This window comes from Pleurodeles waltl, chromosome 9 (genome assembly GCF_031143425.1).
Source record: "Pleurodeles waltl isolate 20211129_DDA chromosome 9, aPleWal1.hap1.20221129, whole genome shotgun sequence".
NCBI classification, from domain to species: Eukaryota; Metazoa; Chordata; class Amphibia; order Caudata; family Salamandridae; genus Pleurodeles; species Pleurodeles waltl.
In genome coordinates this window covers 965067186-965086112 of record NC_090448.1, presented here as the reverse complement: position 1 = coordinate 965086112, position 18927 = coordinate 965067186, and the positions used below count along the sequence as shown (strand labels likewise).

The following is an 18927-nucleotide window of genomic DNA, read 5'->3' as shown; positions in this document are numbered from 1 at the left end:
ATATTGTTGAGGTTAATGACATTCTTGCAAACATTGTTGCTGATCATAATACCCTACTTCCTCAGAGTTGTCTTGATATTTGACTTGCAGCTCAGATGGACTCCTTGCCGCTCCATAAAGGTCATCATCATCAGATTCGTAACCATCCAGCAGGTGGGATGGCAGGAGTGTTGACACCTTACTTGGTGATATTATAGACTGTGTTAGTTGTGTATGTTTCAAAGATATCATTCTTATTTGGGCTGTCGATGTCGTTGTTGAGAAAAGAGGGTAGTGGGACTTGGACTCCTCGTCGGTGTTTGAATTGTCCATGATTTAATGGAATCCATCATAGTTAAATCAACTGTAGGCAGTTGCCCTGTCGTCGACAGTGGAGGCGTCAACGAGAGCCCTGTAGATGGGAGCGTCGTTGACATGGGCGTTGACAGGATGATTGTCGCCGGTAAGTGAGTCGGCGATGATGTAATGCCCATCGTCAAGGCAACGAAGGCTGTGTCGTCGACTATGACAGGATGCTGCTGTGAGCACCGTGATGGTGGTGAGGGTAAAAGTCATATTAGAGACTGTAGACATCATTGATGTCCACACCAACAGTGTGCCTGGCAACAATGCAGAAGCTGTTTTTTTGAAGGTATGTTTTACCTTAGTTAAGTTGGCGTTGGGGGCTCTACAGTTGATTTCTGTGTACATTTTGTGGGGAAATCTGACTTCTTTGGATCCTTATGTTGCAGTATGGCAGGTTTACGAGGCAATTTTGAGGGGCTGTGATGTTTTACAGAGCCCTTAGCAGATTTTTGGGATGTCTTCTGTAAAAAGGTTCTGAAGAGGTAGGAGTGACAAACCTCTAGCACACTTCACTGGTGTTCTAGAAGATGCAGTGCATGACGTTTCGCTTTCTTCCTCAGAGACAGGGTTATCTCTGGATTTGAACTTTTACAGCCAAAGAAGAAGTCCCTCACAGTCTTTTAAAGTTTAGGTAGAAAATGTGTGGCATACCTTGCAGTCTCTAGTCTTGTGTTCTGGGTAGAGACAGTATATACAGTCCTTGTGAGGATCACCCATGTGCAGCCTCTCCTTCATGCATATGCATAAGGTCTAAAGAGCCCATTTTTGGTGTGTCTGCCATATTGGCTGTCAGGTTGAAGCACCAAGTTGTAGAAAATGGCTTCTTACGAAGTAGAACAATGAAAATGAAGAAACAATGATTCTGAAGCTGCTGCGACTGGAAGAAAACTTATCAGAGCTCAGAGGAGACTCCTTGGCACATCATGCAGTGAAACATCTGAAGAAAGGCAGCTGTTCTCAGGAGGGTTCTATAGGGTGCTGTCACCTGATTGGATGATTCTAAAGTTTGGCCCTTTTTTTGAAAAAATGACTGTGACATACCACACTAAAGGCCTAAGGCCTACAATGTATGTCTATTAAGGTATTGCTTTTCTAAGGTACTGGGGCCTCCCATCTCGGAGAAGGATTCAAGCATATGAATCTATGAAAGTTCCAGTAGTGGAGAAAAAATATTTACTCACAGTTAAAACAAGCACTGGCAAAATCAATAGGACTTGGCAATCTATTGGCTTTGGCAATGACCTCAAGTCATGCTGTGCAGCATGGCTACATATAATAATAATAATAAAGCTGAGATGTAGATAGCGTTAATGCATGTTTTTTAAGAAACAATTATGCTTAGCAGTGAGGAAGTTGGTATCCACTTCTTAAGGAAAAAATTCTAGAGGTCGTCACTATCAAACAAACATCTCTGCAAATGGGCTCACACACTTATGACTCTCAGCAACTGCAAGGATGAAAACAGATGTATTTACAAACTGCTTCAACCTGCTAATTTTCTTTCTTCCTGCTAGTTATGCTATTTTCTATGTGTGTAAGCGGTCACTACTGCGAGGGCCAACACACACACACTGAATCCAAATGTCCACAGCAGACCCTAAGGCTAGTACTGGGATAACGAAGGTTCGAAAGGTTTCCTTCAAAGTGCTCTTGAGGGGAGACCATTTCCCACATCTTTGCTAGGAAATAATTGACTTGTAGCTGTAGATTTATATATTTGTTGGTGGTACAGAAGCTGTACACTGGGGCACGGTCTACCGATAACCCACATGCAAAGACCAGTAACCTCTGTCCATTAACCTGTTTTCCTCTTCACCATAAAATGTGTATTTATTCCTCACCTCTGTCCTTCGGACAGGGCTTTTGATGCAAAATGGTGTTCCGTTGCTTGCCAGCACATGACGGCTCCCCGTTCCATTTTCCAAGTCCTCTGCCAGGGGATATATTTAGTGGTTTAAAAAAGCACAAGGACTCAAATTTTTCTTTGGCTCATGCAGTCAGCTGTGGTGAATATCACACTTGCCAAATACCCAAACTGCCCATTCTTGATTTCATCTCACGATTTGTTTTTACCCCACCTTCCACTTGATATCTTCCTTTTTCATCCCTGCTTTCTCTCCTTGTCCCTGTTTTCTTCTCATTCTCTTCTTCCTTCTTTCTCTTTATCTGCCTTTCTCTTTCTTACACTGGGCCAAAGTCAGCTGATGAAAAATAAGCACAGCTCACCAAATATTAGTGCTGCTGCCCACAGCCTTCAACAACCAGCGCACATAAAGCACTGGGAATGAATAAACCTCCCTTCCAGACAGACCTCTGTCAAAGTAGATATGCCCACCAGCACTGGAAGGTACCCTAATATATTGACTTAGTTTCCTTGTCAGACTCGGGAACTGTAATCTACATACAGCATCTAATTTAAACAAGATCCCGGTGTAGGAAGCTGGCCTGATGTGTGGTGAGCACTTATGGTGTTATCACTTTATATCAGGTCCAGGTATCCCTATTAGTGAAGTGTAGCCAGGGTCTAGGAAGCCAGGACTCTCGAGGTAGCTGTGGATGAGCAGCCAAGACTTATCTAGGAGACAAGCAAAGCTTTTGCAATACCACTAGTCACACAGCACTTACACACATGACAGAACTACAGTGTTACAAAAATAAAGGTACTTTATTATGGTAACACAAATACTAAAATACTGTATAGGCAATACCCCAATTGAAGGTAAGTAAACCCACTATTATGTAGACATTAGAAATCAGTAAATAGCATTGAAAGCAATAGGCATTGGTAAAAAGCAATAGCAAATAGTAAGGGCCCTAGGGAATGGCCAAACCATATACTAAAAAAGTGGAATGTGAATGGCAGTCCCCCACCCAAGGAAGTGGAATCAGGAGAGGGGAGCTGGAGGAACTAGGAACCCCAAGAGGTGAGTACCAGAGTGACCCCAAGCAACCAGGAGAGCAGAGGTAAGTACCTGGTGTTCCCCAAAACCAACAGAAGTACTTTGGAAAAGAATTGTGCAAGACCCAGACAAGACTAGAAGAACCCAAAGGTGGATCCTGACAGAAGAGGACCTGCAAAGGAAGGGGACTAAGTCCAGTTCATGATGGAGTGTCCGGTTGTGGCAGGAGCTACTACCCACCCTTCTGTCGATGCAGGACCAGGTAGACGGTGAACGAAGGTCAGCAATGCAGCACAGGAGCAAAAGACGAGTTCCAGAAGTGGTGCAAGTGAAGTCCCACGTCGGTGGTCGTGATGAAGTTGGTCAGTGGTGCTAGAAAACCACCAACAAGCCTCGGCAAATGCAAGAGTCGTAAAGGTTTTGCAAGGCTGAAGTGGACCAGCGAGGTCCTGGGGACTCGACCTAAGGAGGGGAGTCTGGGGTGACGCTCAGCAGGTGGAAGAGTCACAAGAAGAGGAGACAGCCCACAGGCAACCCACGAGCAGCAGACACAGGAGTCGCACTGAGGCACACTCAGCAAACCTGAAGAGATGTCCCATGTCGCTTGAGCAGCAGGCCGGAGACTGTGGGTTGCAGGAAGAAGTGCTGGGGGCTGGGGCTGCACGGAGCCTGGAGATCCCTTGGAGGAGGAACAAACAAGCCTTGGTAGCTGCAAGAGTCACTGTGCACAGAGGTACTGTCCTGCAAGAAAAGGCAAGGGCTTACTGTCTCCCAACTTGGATAGCTGGTAGAGAGGACCAAGGGGACCACTCCAGATGGCCACCTGTGATGCAGTATCCACGCAGTTCCGGAGGAGAGGAGATCCACACAGGCAGTCATCGTTGCAGTTGGTGCCTGCGGATGCAGGGGAGTGACTCCTTTACTCCAAGGGAGATTCCTTCTTACTTCTTGTGCAGGCTGAAGACTCGTCTCTCTCAGAAGAGGCACAGCCAGGAAAATGTTGCAGTTGCTAGAAGAAGTCGGAGAAACAATGTTGCAGAGCGGAGTCGTCGCTGGAGTTGCAGATTCATGGTTCCTGGAGGGTCCAGTTGTAGTCCCAGTGCCCAGAAGATGAAGTAAATGATGCAGAGGAGTCCTGCTGCAATCTTCCACGTCGAATCTGAGGACCCACCCAAGAGGGAGACCCTAAATAGCCCAAGAAGTGGTGCTGTTCACCTAGCAGGGTGAACACCTATCAGGAGGGGGCTGTGACATCATCTACCTGACTTGGCCACTCAGGTGCTCCCAGGGGCCTCTACCCACCTTGGATTCAAGATGGCAGAATCAAGTGGCCACCTGGAGGAGCTCTGGGCACCACCCCTGGGGTGGTGATGGGCAGGGGAGTGTCACTCCCCTTTCCATTGTCCAGTTTTGTGCCAGAGCAGTGACAGGGGGTCCGTGGACCGGTGCAAACTGGTTTATGCAAGGAGGGCACCAAATGTGCCCTTCAAAGCATACGGTGGCCTGGGGAGGCTACCCCTCTCCCAAGCCTTGTAACACCTATTTCCAAGGGAAATCCTTTGTTCTGCCTTCCTCTGCTTGAGCTGGTCAAGCATGAGGAGGGCAGAAACCTGTCTGATGTGTGGCAGCAGCGCGGGCTGTCCAGAAAACCCAGAAGACTGGTAGGAGCAGTGCTGTGGATCCTCTAAGGAACCCCCAGAGTGCATGGAATCATACAACCAATACTGGCAACAGTATTGGGGTATGATTCTGACATGTTTGATACAAACAGGCCCAGGTTTGGAGTTACCATTATGTAGCTGGGCACAGATGTCCAGTATACGGGTAAAATGGCTTCCCCTCACTTACGAAGTCCAGTGTAATGGAGCTGGAGTACGTAGGGGCACCTCTGCTCATGCAGAGGTGCCCTCACAAACAGGTACCTGCACCCTGCCCTCTGGGCTAGGAGGTCCTACCATAGGGGTGACTTACAGTGACTTGTATTGAGAGGGTGCATGCACCTTTTCACGCAGGCTGCAATGGCAGACCTGCAGACCTATCTTGCATGGGTTCCCATGGGTGGCACAATACATGCTGCAGCCCCTGGGGACCCCCTGGTGGCCCAATGCCCTGGGGACCTAAGAACAATATACTAGGGACTTACATGGGTGAACCAGTATGCCAATGGTGGGGTGTGCAAAGTCCTAAGCAACCAAATTTAAAGGGATAGAGCATATTCACTGGGATCCTGGTTAGCAGGTTCCCAGTGAAACCAGTAAAAACACACAGACAGCAGGCAAAAGGTGGGGGTAACCATGCCAAAACAGGGTATTTCCTACACCCTGCGCTCAGTATGCTGAGAAAGCCACAAGCTATCTTTATTTCCTGGAAGGCAGATTCATGAATGTGGAATTCCTTTTGCCCAACATCCGGGACATATTGTTTGGGGTCAAGGGCAACAAATTTTCATGTTTATTTTGTCCTTGGGACAAGTAGGCCAATCCCCCTGCAGCACAAACCTTTTGACTCCCAGTTTACAGAGAAGGGAACTGTCTGCAGTTGAGGTAATATGTGTCCATATGTCCATATGTTAATGCTGTTATAACTTGTATTCATCGTTCATTAATTAAATGCCTCCATTATTAGGGCGAACACTGTAAATAAACATTTTAAGGTCACACTGCACTACTGACAGTGATTCCAGAACAAAAAGGCATACACACGTTTGAAAAGTTTAACAATATGAGGCTAAGTATAATGCTCCCAGAACGCTCTCCAATTAGATGCAAATGTTTGCAGAAGCTTGTAAGCACGAGTGATGATTCTTTGCTTTCAAAATGAAATGTTCAGAAAAAAATGCAAGTAGGAAAAAAAATGCTTCGCTACTATGAAATGTTAGGTGCTATTTCTTTGCAGCATCATTTAGTAAAATGTGTTGTTGCATGCTAGAGTTTCCCAAAAATATACCTAATAGAAAATAAGTATAACCATTTTAAACAAGATTATGGGAAGCTCGAAAATAAACACGCACTGGCAAAGCCAACCGATCTGACATTTTTTGTGAGTCTTTTGGTTTTGTCTATTCCCGTCTTGTTTTGACATGGCTTTTGTAACACTTTATTGTTGTGGGAGCTGCAAGGCCCTCACTATTGAAACAAACACTGTCAAAAAGAAAACATTTTTTTTTTTGGTCTCAAAAAGCACACTTTGCCACCTGTGGCATAACAAAGACTCCGCAGCCCTGATCCAGTCGGCCCCCTCAGAACATCACCTGCCCCGAGGGAGTCTAGAGGGAGGGGCCCTCCATGTTCTTTGCAGGGGGGCTCCCTCTAGTTTCGTTACACCACTGATTGCCACAGTGGTCCCAGGCAGTGAACAAAACTACTTTGTGTGCCAATATGCTCCTTTTGGAAGAGCAGAATGTGTTCACTCACATAAAGCCAGCCGATAAATAGAAAGAGAAATAGAAGTTTAATAAAAAACAAAATGTCTTTGTTATTGCCAGACCTAATTAGGGATCCAATTCTTAAAGAAATTTACAAAAGTGCACCCATGGTACATGTCTTTAAATTATGGGGTTTCATGAATTCAAAAGAACTTACAGAAGTAGACCAGGAAATCATACTCCTAGAAAATATTTGTGAACTGTATTTTAGCAGACACAAAGATGCATGTGTAGATTTACTCAGGTGAAAATCTATTGAGTGTTTACACATTCACTTTCCCTCCAACCTTTTTTTTCAACAACCGTGGAAGAACTTTTACTTCTGCCCGTGTCAGGAGTAAGTTTCCAACCTTTCTCATTATGGGAAAACATTGGGAGAAGAGCTGGTGAAAATCCTTAAAACATGCTAGTTAGTGGGTCTGCAGACTCAATGGCATTCCAGCCCTGGAACCATTGCTTACTGCTTCCTCCAGCCCAAGTATGTAGATCTGCAGAAAGGTGGCAAAATAAGGACATTTCTATAGTAGGGATTGAAATTGCAAGTATTACATAATGAGACTGCTGCCATAATTTGTCGCTGCACTGCGTGGCACCAAACGGATAAGTAGATTTTTTTTTTTTACCAAACAAGTAGATTTAAGAAGCAACCTGTCCCATGGACAAGTAGATATTTTATTAAATCCCACACCCCTGCAGATGCAGAAAAGTTTGAAACTGTAATGAAAGTGATAGCAGTGTCCTCCTGTAAAACTGCCTTGGAACTGGAATATATGCAGGAGCTGCACATAAGTAAAATGAAGAATCTGACCTACTTGATGTATGTGGGCTTGATATGCTTGCTGGATGATTAAGTGAATCCATAATGTTCCAAAGTTTGATCCATTCCCATGATTTTTCTTTGCTCCTGAAGCGTCTTGTCTTTTTGCTTTTTAACAAGTGTGTGGGCATCCCTCAAACTGCAATGGTTGCTCCTTGGATAAGCCTACTTGGTGTGTCCTGAGAGGTGAGACACTCCATTGTTCCCCTCGCCCTGCGGTCTCAAGGTGGTAGCCATCATTAACCCCTTTTTCTTACGTTATGGATAGAAGAAACGTATTAGATTTTTTAAGGTACAGTAGGTGGCACAAAGTGAAGCAGCCTACTGACCTCCCCATGTTAATTAAGCTGAGAGGCTTGGGACAGATTGAGGGCTCCTCTCTCTCACGTTTTCTTTTTTTTTATGTTGGGATATTTGCAAACATTATGAGCATCACTTTTTGCAATACTGATCTCAATGACTAGCCTGTGGCTACTCGTACATATTTAATATTTCTGACGTTGAAGAATGCTAAGTGGGGAATTGGTGATACCCATAGAGGACATTTTAATCCACCAATGTGGTACCCTGTTGTTGTCTCCAAAGCTGTCTGAAGAAAGTACACAAGGCTTCCCATCAAAGAAGCCCCATGGGAGGTGTGTTTGCAACTAGGCAGTGAGCCTGCTATGTATTCTGTGCAGACGTCCTTTTTGGAAACATCTCTGAAGACAGGCATTCTACCCCAGTACGACTGACTTGACTATCTGAACTTGAAAGATACACTGACAGGAGCGGAATGCTACCAGTTTTAGCCTAGATAGGAACAAGTCTGAGTAGCCCTGTTGAAACTCATCCGGCCGCCTCTGCGGCTCTGAACCTGCCCTCATAAAAGAACCAAACCAGCCCCAGCTGTCAAGACAAGCAATCACTACTTTGTAACTAATGTTAGACATGTAGGCAAGCTGAGTGGAGGATATGCTTGGTGTGCTCACTCTCTCCCTGCACACCTCTTGCTCTTTTCTTCTTCAATTGAGTCTGTTGCTTTTGTCATGGCCCAGGACCCGAGTAGCTTCCCAGATAGCTGAAAGGCGAATCAAGCAAACCCACTGTACCTGTGAGCTTGCATCAGTTGTTGTGGGTTAGACTGTAGTATCTCCCCTACAAAGTTAAAGGCTACTGATGCAGAGCCTCGAGGACCCCTAAGTAGTAAAGTATCCCCCATTTTTAGAAAACCAACACTACTACCCCATAACCCACGAGGTAAGATAACTCACTAACACAATAAGTAATTCCCAGAACTTTGAGAAACAATCTTGATGTGTTGTATAATTCACTGCCTTTGTGTTTGCTTTATTTTAAGCTTGTTTTCAGTGCTTGTGAACATTAGGGTAGCACACATGTAGAGGTTATAGGCTTGTTTACTAGTCCCAGTTTTGGAGGGAGGATTGTGATCTTCAATTATATAGACTTCTGATTATGAGCAGATAGTGAGCATGAGTAGTATGTGATTGCAAAAACTGCAAACCATTTTGTTGTTGTTGTCATACCTAAACTTTGGTATTGCATTTATCAACAGAAATTACTTGTATGTTTTGAAATTTTATGGGGTTGTGTGCTCGCAATTCTGACTGGCATTCATGCATTCTTAAACTCCACAGAGTCAATAAACTCATCAGGGAAACAGCCTGGCATCACTGTGTTCAACATAGAGTGCTCCGAAACCCACGTGAGTGCAAATCTGTTTTCTGCAATACCTACTACACTTTCAATGTAGTAATTTAGATTGGACATTTATATTTATTGGGTAATAGTTCGGTTATACTTTATTTGACTAAACTGTCAGCATTTCTAATGAGCTTGGCTACCACTGCTTGACCAACGAAGGCCTGCCTTTCCACCTCAGGTCCAGTACCAAACATTCATGCCTCTAGGGAACACATGCAGTGTTGCACATGACAAAATCTTACCGTATTTGCAGCCATGGATACTGAAGTCATGCACAGAATATGCAAGTCTTAATGTCAATGTCAATACAACAAAAAAGGTGGTGCAGCTTTACAATATTTTGTGTGACAGTATTAGTGGACTTGTATCTTTCAGATGGGCTTACCTTCAGAGTCTTTATATGGTTCTCCATTTCTTCTCTTTCCTGTCTGAAGTGCAAGAGCATCTCCTGGACATTCCTTTCCTGTTTTGATTTTGTGTTCTGTGCCCCTGACCTGAGATCTGACAGCTCCCTTTGGTGAATGTCTCTCTCCATCTTTAGCTGCCGGCTGGCATTGGCAAGCTCTTCCTGGGCGAACTCCTGCTCCTTCTGAACCTCCAAAAGAGTCTTGCGGAGGTCCTTGTTGGCCTTCTCTTCTTCTGCTAACCTGTTGGTAAGCTCTACTCGCACTGCACTTAAGTCTTTGATAGTCGCTTGCATTTCCAGTAAACGGTCATTGTCCTTTGCACGCATACGACTGACTTCAGAAAGTTCTTCTTCGAGGCGCTCTTTGTCCTCCCTGAGCTGGTGCTGGACCTCGCTGTGCCTCTGGGCATCTGCCTCCAGTTGGCTGATGATGTCCCGTGTCTCTCTCAACTCCCGCTCCAGCTCCATTCTTTGAGTCCTGGATTCTTGGAGTTTCACACCCCGGCAATGCAGCTCCTCCTCTTGCTGTGCACGTTTGGCAAGGACATCGCTAAGCTCTATCCTAAGATTTTCTATTTGGTGCATAGCAGACTGGAGCTGTGATTTCAGCTCATCCTTTTCTTTCCCCAACTAAAATGAAATAAAAAAAACCAAGGTGAACAATTTCAAACAGGTACATGTTCTAATTCAAGGTAAATTGTGATTAACAGAATGTAAATGTGGTTCATCACAACTTCAATCACCACCTATGCCACATGGATGGTAAAACTCAGTCCCAGAGAAAATCAGAACGGTCATTACATGTTTTGGATATGCTATTCAAACTACTTCAGTTTGGCAGAAAGGGACAACAACTCGAGTGTTAAAAAGCATTGAAATATTTGTTTACTGCTACGAAAAACGGGAGCACACGGAAGGTCAACATACTACCCTTGTTTTTGGAGTGGATGCTTTGCTACCATTCATCAGCAGTAGTAGAAACATCCAGAGAGGCTTGTTTTCGTAAGATGCTGAATGATATTCTGAAGAGATATTTTTTAATCCAATGCTCACTACAGGAAAGATCTCAAAACATCAATATGGAGCAATGACTAGTAAGGTAAATACAAAAAAGAAAGTGCTACTCCCGTCTTTCAGATGAAGAGAGCTATTAACTAGTTGACATACCTAACTAGCATTCACATTCCACATTACTCAGTAACCCCTCACTCATCCACTTTTACCGTAGGAACAAATGACATATCTTCTCCCTTACACATACTGTTAGACCTGACAGCCTTAGGGTAGTCACCCCTAACTTTTTGCCTGCCTCCCTCCACTTTTTGGACACTGTTTTTGCTGGTTTATAGACTCTGCGCACTTTACCCCTGCTAACCAGGGCTAAAGTGCATATGCTCTCTCCCCTAAAACATGGTAACCTGGAATCATACCTGATTGGACTATTAATTTACTTATAAGTCCCTAGTAAGGTGCACTTTATGTGCATAGGGCTGGTAAATTAAATGATACTAGTGGGCCAGCAGCACTGGTTGTGCCACCCACTTAAGTAGCCCCTTTTCCTTGTCTCAGGCCTGCCATTGCAAGGCCTGTGTGTGCAGTTTCACTGCCACATCGACTTGGCATTTAAAAGTTCTTGCCAAGCCTAGAACTCCCCTTTTTCTACATATAAGTCACCCTTAATGTGTGCCCTAGGTAACCCCTAAGGCAGGGTGCTGTGTAGGTAAAAGGCAGGACATGTACCTGTGTAGTTATATGTCCTGGTAGTGTAAAACTCCTAAATTCGTTTTCACACTACTGTGAGGCCTGCTCCCTTCATAGGCTAACATTGGGGCTGCCCTCATACACTGTTGAAGTGGCAGCTGCTGATCTGAAAGGAGCAGGAAGGTCATATTTAGTATGGCCAGAATGGTAATACAAAATCCTACTGACTGGTGAAGTCGGATTTAATATTACTATTCTAGAAATGCCACTTTTAGAAAGTGAGCATTTCTTTGCACTTAAATCCTTCTGTGCCTTACAATCCACGTCTGGCTGGGCTTGGTTGACAGCCCCTTGTGCATTCACTCAGACACACCCCAAACACAGGGTACTCAGCCTCACTTGCATACATCTGCATTTTGAATGGGTCTTCCTGGGCTGGGAGGGTGGAGGGCCTGCCCTCACACAAAGGACTGCCACACCCCCTACTGGGACCCTGGCAGACAGGATTGAACTGAAAGGGGACCTGGTGCACTTCTTAGCCACTCTTTGAAGTCTCCCCCACTTCAAAGGCACATTTGGGTATAAAACAGGGCCTCTGCCCTACCTCATCAGACACTTGCTGGAGAAGAAACCTGAACCAGAAACTACATCCTGCCAAGAAGAACTGCCTGGCTGCTCAAAGGACTCACCTGTCTGCTTTCTACAAAGGACTGCTGCCTTGCTGTTGCCCTGCTGCCTTGCTGAACTCTTGTCTGGCTGTGAAAGTGCTCCCCTAGGGCTTGGATAGAGCTTGCCTCCTGTTCCTTGAAGTCTCAGGACCAAAAAGACTTCTCTCTTTTACTTGGATGCTCTGTGCGCCGAAAATTTCGACGCACAGCTTGTTTCGCGGCGAGAAAAACGCTGCACTCCGACGCTGATCGACGCGATGCTCTTGGGACGATCGAAGATCCGACGCACGGCCTCGCAAGGACAACGCCGCCCGACCTCTAGAGGAGAAATCGACGTTACGCCTGCCGTGAGATCGTAATTTCAACGCGCAGCCCCGCAGATCGAAGTCTAGAGGAGAAATCGACGCGACGCCTGCCGTGAGATCGTAATTTCAACGCGCAGCCCCGCAGACCGACGCGCAGCCGGAGAACAAGCAGGAAAATCCACGCACAGACCCGGGACATCTGGTAATCCCCGCGATCCACAGAAAGAGACTGTCCGCGCGCCGGAAAACGACGCCCTACTTCCCCGCGTGGAAAATAACGACGCAAGTCCGTGTGTGCTGGGGAGAAATCGACGCACACACCCTTTTTCCACGCACCTCTTCTCTTGTGGCCCTCTGAGGAGATTTTTCCACTCCCAACCAGGTACTTGTGCTTGAAAGAGACTTTGTTTATATTCTAAAGACTTAAGACACTTTATATCACTTTTCCGTGATATTTCTGCAATTTTCCATTGCAGCTTTATTCTTTTTGACCTACAATTATCCTGATAAATATTATATATTTTTCTAAACACTGTGTGGTGTATTTTTGTGGTGCTATATGGTGGTATTGTATGATTTATTGCACAAATACTTTACACATTGCCTCCTAAGTTAAGCCTGACTGCTCGTGCCAAGCTACCAGAGGGTGGGCACAGGATAATCTTGGATTGTGTGTGACTTACCCTGACTAGAGTGAGGGCTTTTGCTTGGACAGGGGGTAACCTGACTGCCAACCAAAAACCCCATTTCTAACATTGGTTATCAGCGGTGAGGATAGGACTTGTATTTGTGCAGTGACATACAGTAGCTAAGTATTTCACTACCTACCCACAGTTGAAGGTCAACTTGTTTTTTATCTCTTTTTGAAAACCCGATTTTTTTTCCTGACAATTTTCAAAAACTAAATCCTCACTCAACATGTCTCTGACTGGGTCTCAGACAGGGGACTTTGACCTAGTCCAGTTGGATGCATATACGGTCAAACAACTAAGAGGATTTTGCAGGGCATTGAGGGTACCCACCCAAGGGGCTTCCAGAAAGGAGGACTTTCAAGTGGCGCTGAGGGCCTGGGCAGAAGCCCATTTAGAGGATGATGAGGAAGAGGAGCCAGAACATGGCCCCTCAGAGGAATTTTCACTATCGGTGGATGGTGTTACCACTGCAATTGTGCCCCCTTCCAGACCAGGGAGCAGTGTCTCTATGCAAAGCCTGACCGCAGAGGAAAGGAGAGAGGAAAGGGAGTTCCAATTGCAAATGGCAAAACTGAAAATTGAGGCTCAACAGGAGGAGAGGAGGGCAGAGAGAGAAGCCAAACAATCTGAGGCTGAAAGAGCAGCCAAACAGATTGAAGCTGAAAGAACAGCCAAACAGATTCAAGCAGAAGCTGAAAGGGTAGCCAAACAAGCGGAAGCTGAAAGAGCAGCCAAACAGGTGGACGCTGAAAGAGCTTTGGCTGAAAAGAAACTATTGTTGGCTCATGAACTGAGTCTCAAGGAGCTGGAGATCAAGGCAAGACAGTCTGAATCCAGCAATAATGGTGGCAGCATACAGACAGGACCTTCTGGAGAAAAGAAGGTTCGTATACCCAAAAATGTGGTGCCCAGTTTTGTGGTGGGAGATGACATAGATAAATGGTTAGCTGCTTATGAAGTTGCACTAAGGGCTCATGAGGTTCCTGAAGGGCAATGGGGGGTAGCTATGTGGGGTTATGTGCCGCCATTGGGGAGGGGCACACTTCTCACATTGGATCAACCTGATCAAAACACATACCCACTTCAGAAAGCCACTTTACTTGCCAAGTTTGGGCTGACCCCTGAGGGATACCGTCAGAGATTCAGGGACAGCACCAAACAAACCACACAAACATGGGTAGATTTCTTTGATTTCTCCAGTAAGGCACTGAATGGATGGGTGCGGGGCAACAAAGTAGCAGATTATAAAGGTTTATATGACTTGATTCTGAGAGAGCATATGCTTAATACTACTTATACAGAGTTGCGTCAGCACCTAGTGGATAGTAAGCTGACTGATCCCAGGAAGCTTGCTGAGGAGGCGGACCTCTGGGTTAGCACCAGAGTGTCCAAGAAGGTACCTGGGGGGACTCCCACAAAGGTGGTCAGGGTTCCCAACAGAAGAAAGAGGGGGGAGATAAACTTGCAGATAAGGAACTCTCCAAAGGCCCCCAAAAGAATTCCCAGGGAGGGGGTGGCAACCCTTCCTTTTCCAAATTTGGGAAAAGGCCAGGGACATATGACAAGTCAGGGAAATCTAGCCCCAAATGCATGGAGTGTTACCAGTATGGTCACTACAAAGGCGATCCACAGTGCCACAAGAGGGCACCGTCCACTACCGGACAGGCACCTGGGTTGACTAGTGTAGCGCTCGGGGGGAGATGGACCCAAGTAGCTTTGGGGAGCAGGTAGAGATTTCCCTAGTGTCCCTGGGAGAAGTAGAAATGGTGCCCAAGGCCCACATCCCCAAAAATACTTCCAAGTACCGGCAGTGGGTCACCATTGATGGGCAGAAGGTGGAGGCTCTGCGTGACACAGGAGCCAGTATGACTACTATCAAGAGTCAGCTGATGTCAACAGAGCAGATAGTCCCTAATACATTCCACCAGGTCATAGTCACTGACAATCGCGAGAGTCACCTACCGGTGGCTCTGGTTCCCTTTGAGTGGGGGGGGGGGGGGTCTCTGGTACTCTGAAAGTAGCTGTGAGTCCTGCCATGCCTGTAGATTGTCTGTTAGGCAATGATCTTGAGCACACTGCTTGGAAAGAAGTGGAGCTCAGGTCTCACCTGGAGATGTTAGGGTTACCTGAGTGGGTCTGCATGACCACAGGTCCATGGCTGACCGAGAGGGAAGTCAAGGGCATCTGGAGCCTGGAACGATGGCCCAGAGAGCTGCCAGGAGGAGGGACCAGGGGCGCGGGAAACCGGCCCCAGAAGTTCCCGCAGTGGCTGACGGGGCTCCTGAGGAGGAGGCTCCCGAGCCAACTGGGGAAGACATTGCCACCCTAGGTGACTTACCTGAGCTTGCTGGCTGGCAAGTTGAGGGTGGACCCACCAGGGAGGAATTCTGCAAGTCGCAGAAAGAATATCCCACTCTGGAAGGTTTGAGGAAACAAACCTCAAACCAGGCAGCAGGTGACGCCTCTGGCGATCACCACCTATATTGGGAGAATGATCTCCTCTACAGTGAGCCTAAGGTTCCGGCCTTTGGGGCAGCACGTATGCTGGTGGTCCCCCAATGTTACCGAACCTTCCTACTGGGTCTGGCTCACGACATTCCCCTGGCAGGACATTTGGGGCAGGGCAAGACCTTTAACAGGCTTGTCACCCACTTTTATTGGCCCAAAATGAGAACACACTCAGATAAGTTCTGCAGATCTTGTCCTACCTGCCAGGCCAGTGGTAAAGCAGGAAAAAGGGTTAAAACCCCCCTGATTCCACTTCCTGTCGTTGGCACCCCCTTTGAAAGGGTGGGCATCGACATTGTTGGTCCCTTGGACCCCAAAACTGCCTTAGGCAACAGGTTCATCCTGGTTTTGGTGGACCATGCCACCCGTTACCCAGAGGCAATCTCTCTGAGGAACGTAACCGCACCGGTGGTGACCAGAACTCTGATGGGGATATTTACCCGTGTGGGGTTCCCCAAGGAGATAGTGTCTGACAGAGGCACTAACTTCATGTCTGCATACATGAAGTCTCTATGGGATGCGTGTGGTGTAACCTACAAGTTCACCACACCCTATCACCCCCAGTCTAATGGTCTTGTGGAGAGATTCAACAAGACCCTGAAAGGCATGATTGGTGGCCTCCCTGAGGCCATGAGGCGTAAGTGGGACGTCCTCTTACCATGCCGTCTCTTTGCCTACAGAGAGGTCCCCCAGAGGGGGGTAGGGTTCAGTCCCTTTGAGCTTCTCTACGGGTACCCTGTCAGGGGACCCTTAAGCATTGTCAAGGAGGGATTGGAGAAAGCTCCAAAGACACCCCCTCAGGATGTGGTCAGCTACATGTTGGCCCTCCGCAACCAGATGACCCGCTTCTGGAAAGAGGCCCAAAGTAACCTTGAGGCCAGTCAAGAGGTAATGAAACACTGGTATGACCAGAAGGCCACCCTGGTAGAGTTTCAACCTGGAGACGAAGTGTGGGTAATGGAGCCAGTAGAGCCCAGAGCTCTCCAGGACCGCTGGTCTGGCCCATTTGAAATAAAGGAGCGGAAAGGGGAGGCCACTTACCTAGTGGACCTCCAAACCCCTAGGAATCCCCTAAGGGTGCTCCATGTGAACCGACTAAAAGCTCATTTTGAGAGGTCCGAGATCAACATGCTTCTGGTCACAGATGAAGGAATGGAAGAGGAGAGTGAACCTCTCCCCGACCTCCTCTCTGCCCAAGAAGGTGATGGGTCAGTAAGCGGGGTCATTCTGTCTGACTCCCTGACTCTAAACCAGAAAGGAGACTGCTATGAGCTGTTGGAGCAGTTCTCCCCCCTGTTCTCCCTTACTCCTGGACTGACCCACCTCTGTGTTCATGATATTGACACTGGTGACAGTCTCCCTGTGAAGAACAAAATTTACAGGTTGTCGGATAAGGTGAAGGCCAGCATCAAGGAGGAGGTCTTCAAGATGTTGACTCTAGGGGTTATCGAGAAATCCAGTAGTCCCTGGGCCAGCCCAGTGGTGTTGGTCCCTAAGGCTACTGCCCCAGGTGCAAAGCCAGAACTCCGGTTCTGTGTGGACAACCGGGGTCTCAACTCAGTCACACGGACTGATGCTCACCCCATCCCCCGAGCTGATGAGCTCGTGGACAGGCTAGGCGCTGCCAAGTTCCTGAGTACGTTTGATCTTACTTCAGGGTACTGGCAGATCACCCTGACTGAGGGGGCTAAGGAAAGATCCGCATTTTCAACCCCTGATGGCCATTACCAGTTCCAGGTGATGCCGTTTGGGTTGAAAAATGCCCCTGCTACCTTCCAACGGTTGGTTAACGGGGTCCTAGCTGGCAAGGATGCCTTCTGTGCAGCCTACCTGGATGACATAGCTGTCTACAGTTCCAGCTGGGAGGAACACCTGCTTCACCTCAAGGAGGTGCTTCAGGCCCTGCAACAGGCAGGCCTGACCATCAAGGCTAGTAAGTGCCAGATTGGGCAGGGTTCCGTGGTGTACTTGGGACACCTAGTGGGTGGTGGCAAGGTGCAGCCACTCCAGGCCAAGATTGAAACTATCAAGGCCTGGCAACCACCGCGAACGCAGACTGAGGTGAGAGCCTTTCTAGGCCTCACAGGATACTACCGCAGATTTGTCAAGGGCTATGGTACCATTGTAACACCCTTGACAGAACTCACTTCCAAGAAACAACCTAGGTTGGTGAATTGGACAGAGGCTTGTCAGAAAGCCTTTGACGCCTTGAAGGAAGCCATGTGCACGGCCCCCGTGCTCACGGCCCCTGACTACTCCCAGGAATTTATCGTGCAGACAGACGCTTCAGAGCATGGCATAGGGGCAGTCCTAGCACAGCTGAATGAGGAGGGCAGAGATCAACCGGTAGTCTTTATTAGCAGAAGGCTATTACCACGGGAACAGAGGTGGAGTGCTATTGAGAGAGAAGCTTTTGCTGTGGTCTGGGCACTGAAGAAGCTAAGACCCTACCTGTTTGGGACTCACTTCCGGGTTCAGACAGACCACAGGCCCCTCAGATGGCTCATGCAGATGAGGGGTGAGAATCCAAAACTCTTGAGGTGGTCCATTTCCCTACAGGGGATGGACTTTACAGTGGAACATCGCCCAGGGGTTGGCCACGCCAATGCTGATGGTCTCTCCAGGTACTTCCGCCTTAGCGATGAGAGCTCCCAGGAGGTCGGGTAGCTCTCCCCCACTTTCAGCTGGGGGGGGGACACATGTTAGACCTGACAGCCTTAGGGTAGTCACCCCTAATTTTTTGCCTGCCTCCCTCCACTTTTTGGACACTGTTTTTGCTGGTTTATAGACTCTGCGCACTTTACCCCTGCTAACCAGGGCTAAAGTGCATATGCTCTCTCCCCTAAAACATGGTAACCTGGAATCATACCTGATTGGACTATTAATTTACTTATAAGTCCCTAGTAAGGTGCACTTTATGTGCATAGGGCTGGTAAATTAAATGCTACTAGTGGGCCAGCAGCACTGGTTGTGCCACCCACTTAAGTACCCCCTTTTCCTTGTCTCAGGCCTGCCATTGCAAGGCCTGTGTGTGCAGTTTCACTGCCACATCGACTTGGCATTTAAAAGTTCTTGCCAAGCCTAGAACTCCCCTTTTTCTACATATAAGTCACCCTTAATGTGTGCCCTAGGGAACCCCTAAGGCAGGGTGCTGTGTAGGTAAAAGGCAGGACATGTACCTGTGTAGTTATATGTCCTGGTAGTGTAAAACTCCTAAATTCGTTTTCACACTACTGTGAGGCCTGCTCCCTTCATAGGCTAACATTGGGGCTGCCCTCATACACTGTTGAAGTGGCAGCTGCTGATCTGAAAGGAGCAGGAAGGTCATATTTAGTATGGCCAGAATGGTAATACAAAATCCTACTGACTGGTGAAGTCGGATTTAATATTACTATTCTAGAAATGCCACTTTTAGAAAGTGAGCATTTCTTTGCACTTAAATCCTTCTGTGCCTTAC

At 47.2% G+C, this 18927-nt stretch overlaps 1 protein-coding gene across 3 annotated transcripts in view; it reads right to left on the bottom strand.

Moving 5' to 3' along the window:
• Positions 1 to 18927, bottom strand: part of CEP128 (centrosomal protein 128) — a 722948-nt gene that overhangs the window by 433522 nt on the left and 270499 nt on the right. For all 3 annotated transcript variants that reach the window (XM_069208366.1, XM_069208365.1, XM_069208367.1), the window contains one exon: positions 9576 to 10226. In XM_069208366.1, coding sequence (XP_069064467.1) covers positions 9576 to 10226 — 651 coding nt within the window. The remainder of the gene's footprint in view (positions 1 to 9575; positions 10227 to 18927) is intronic.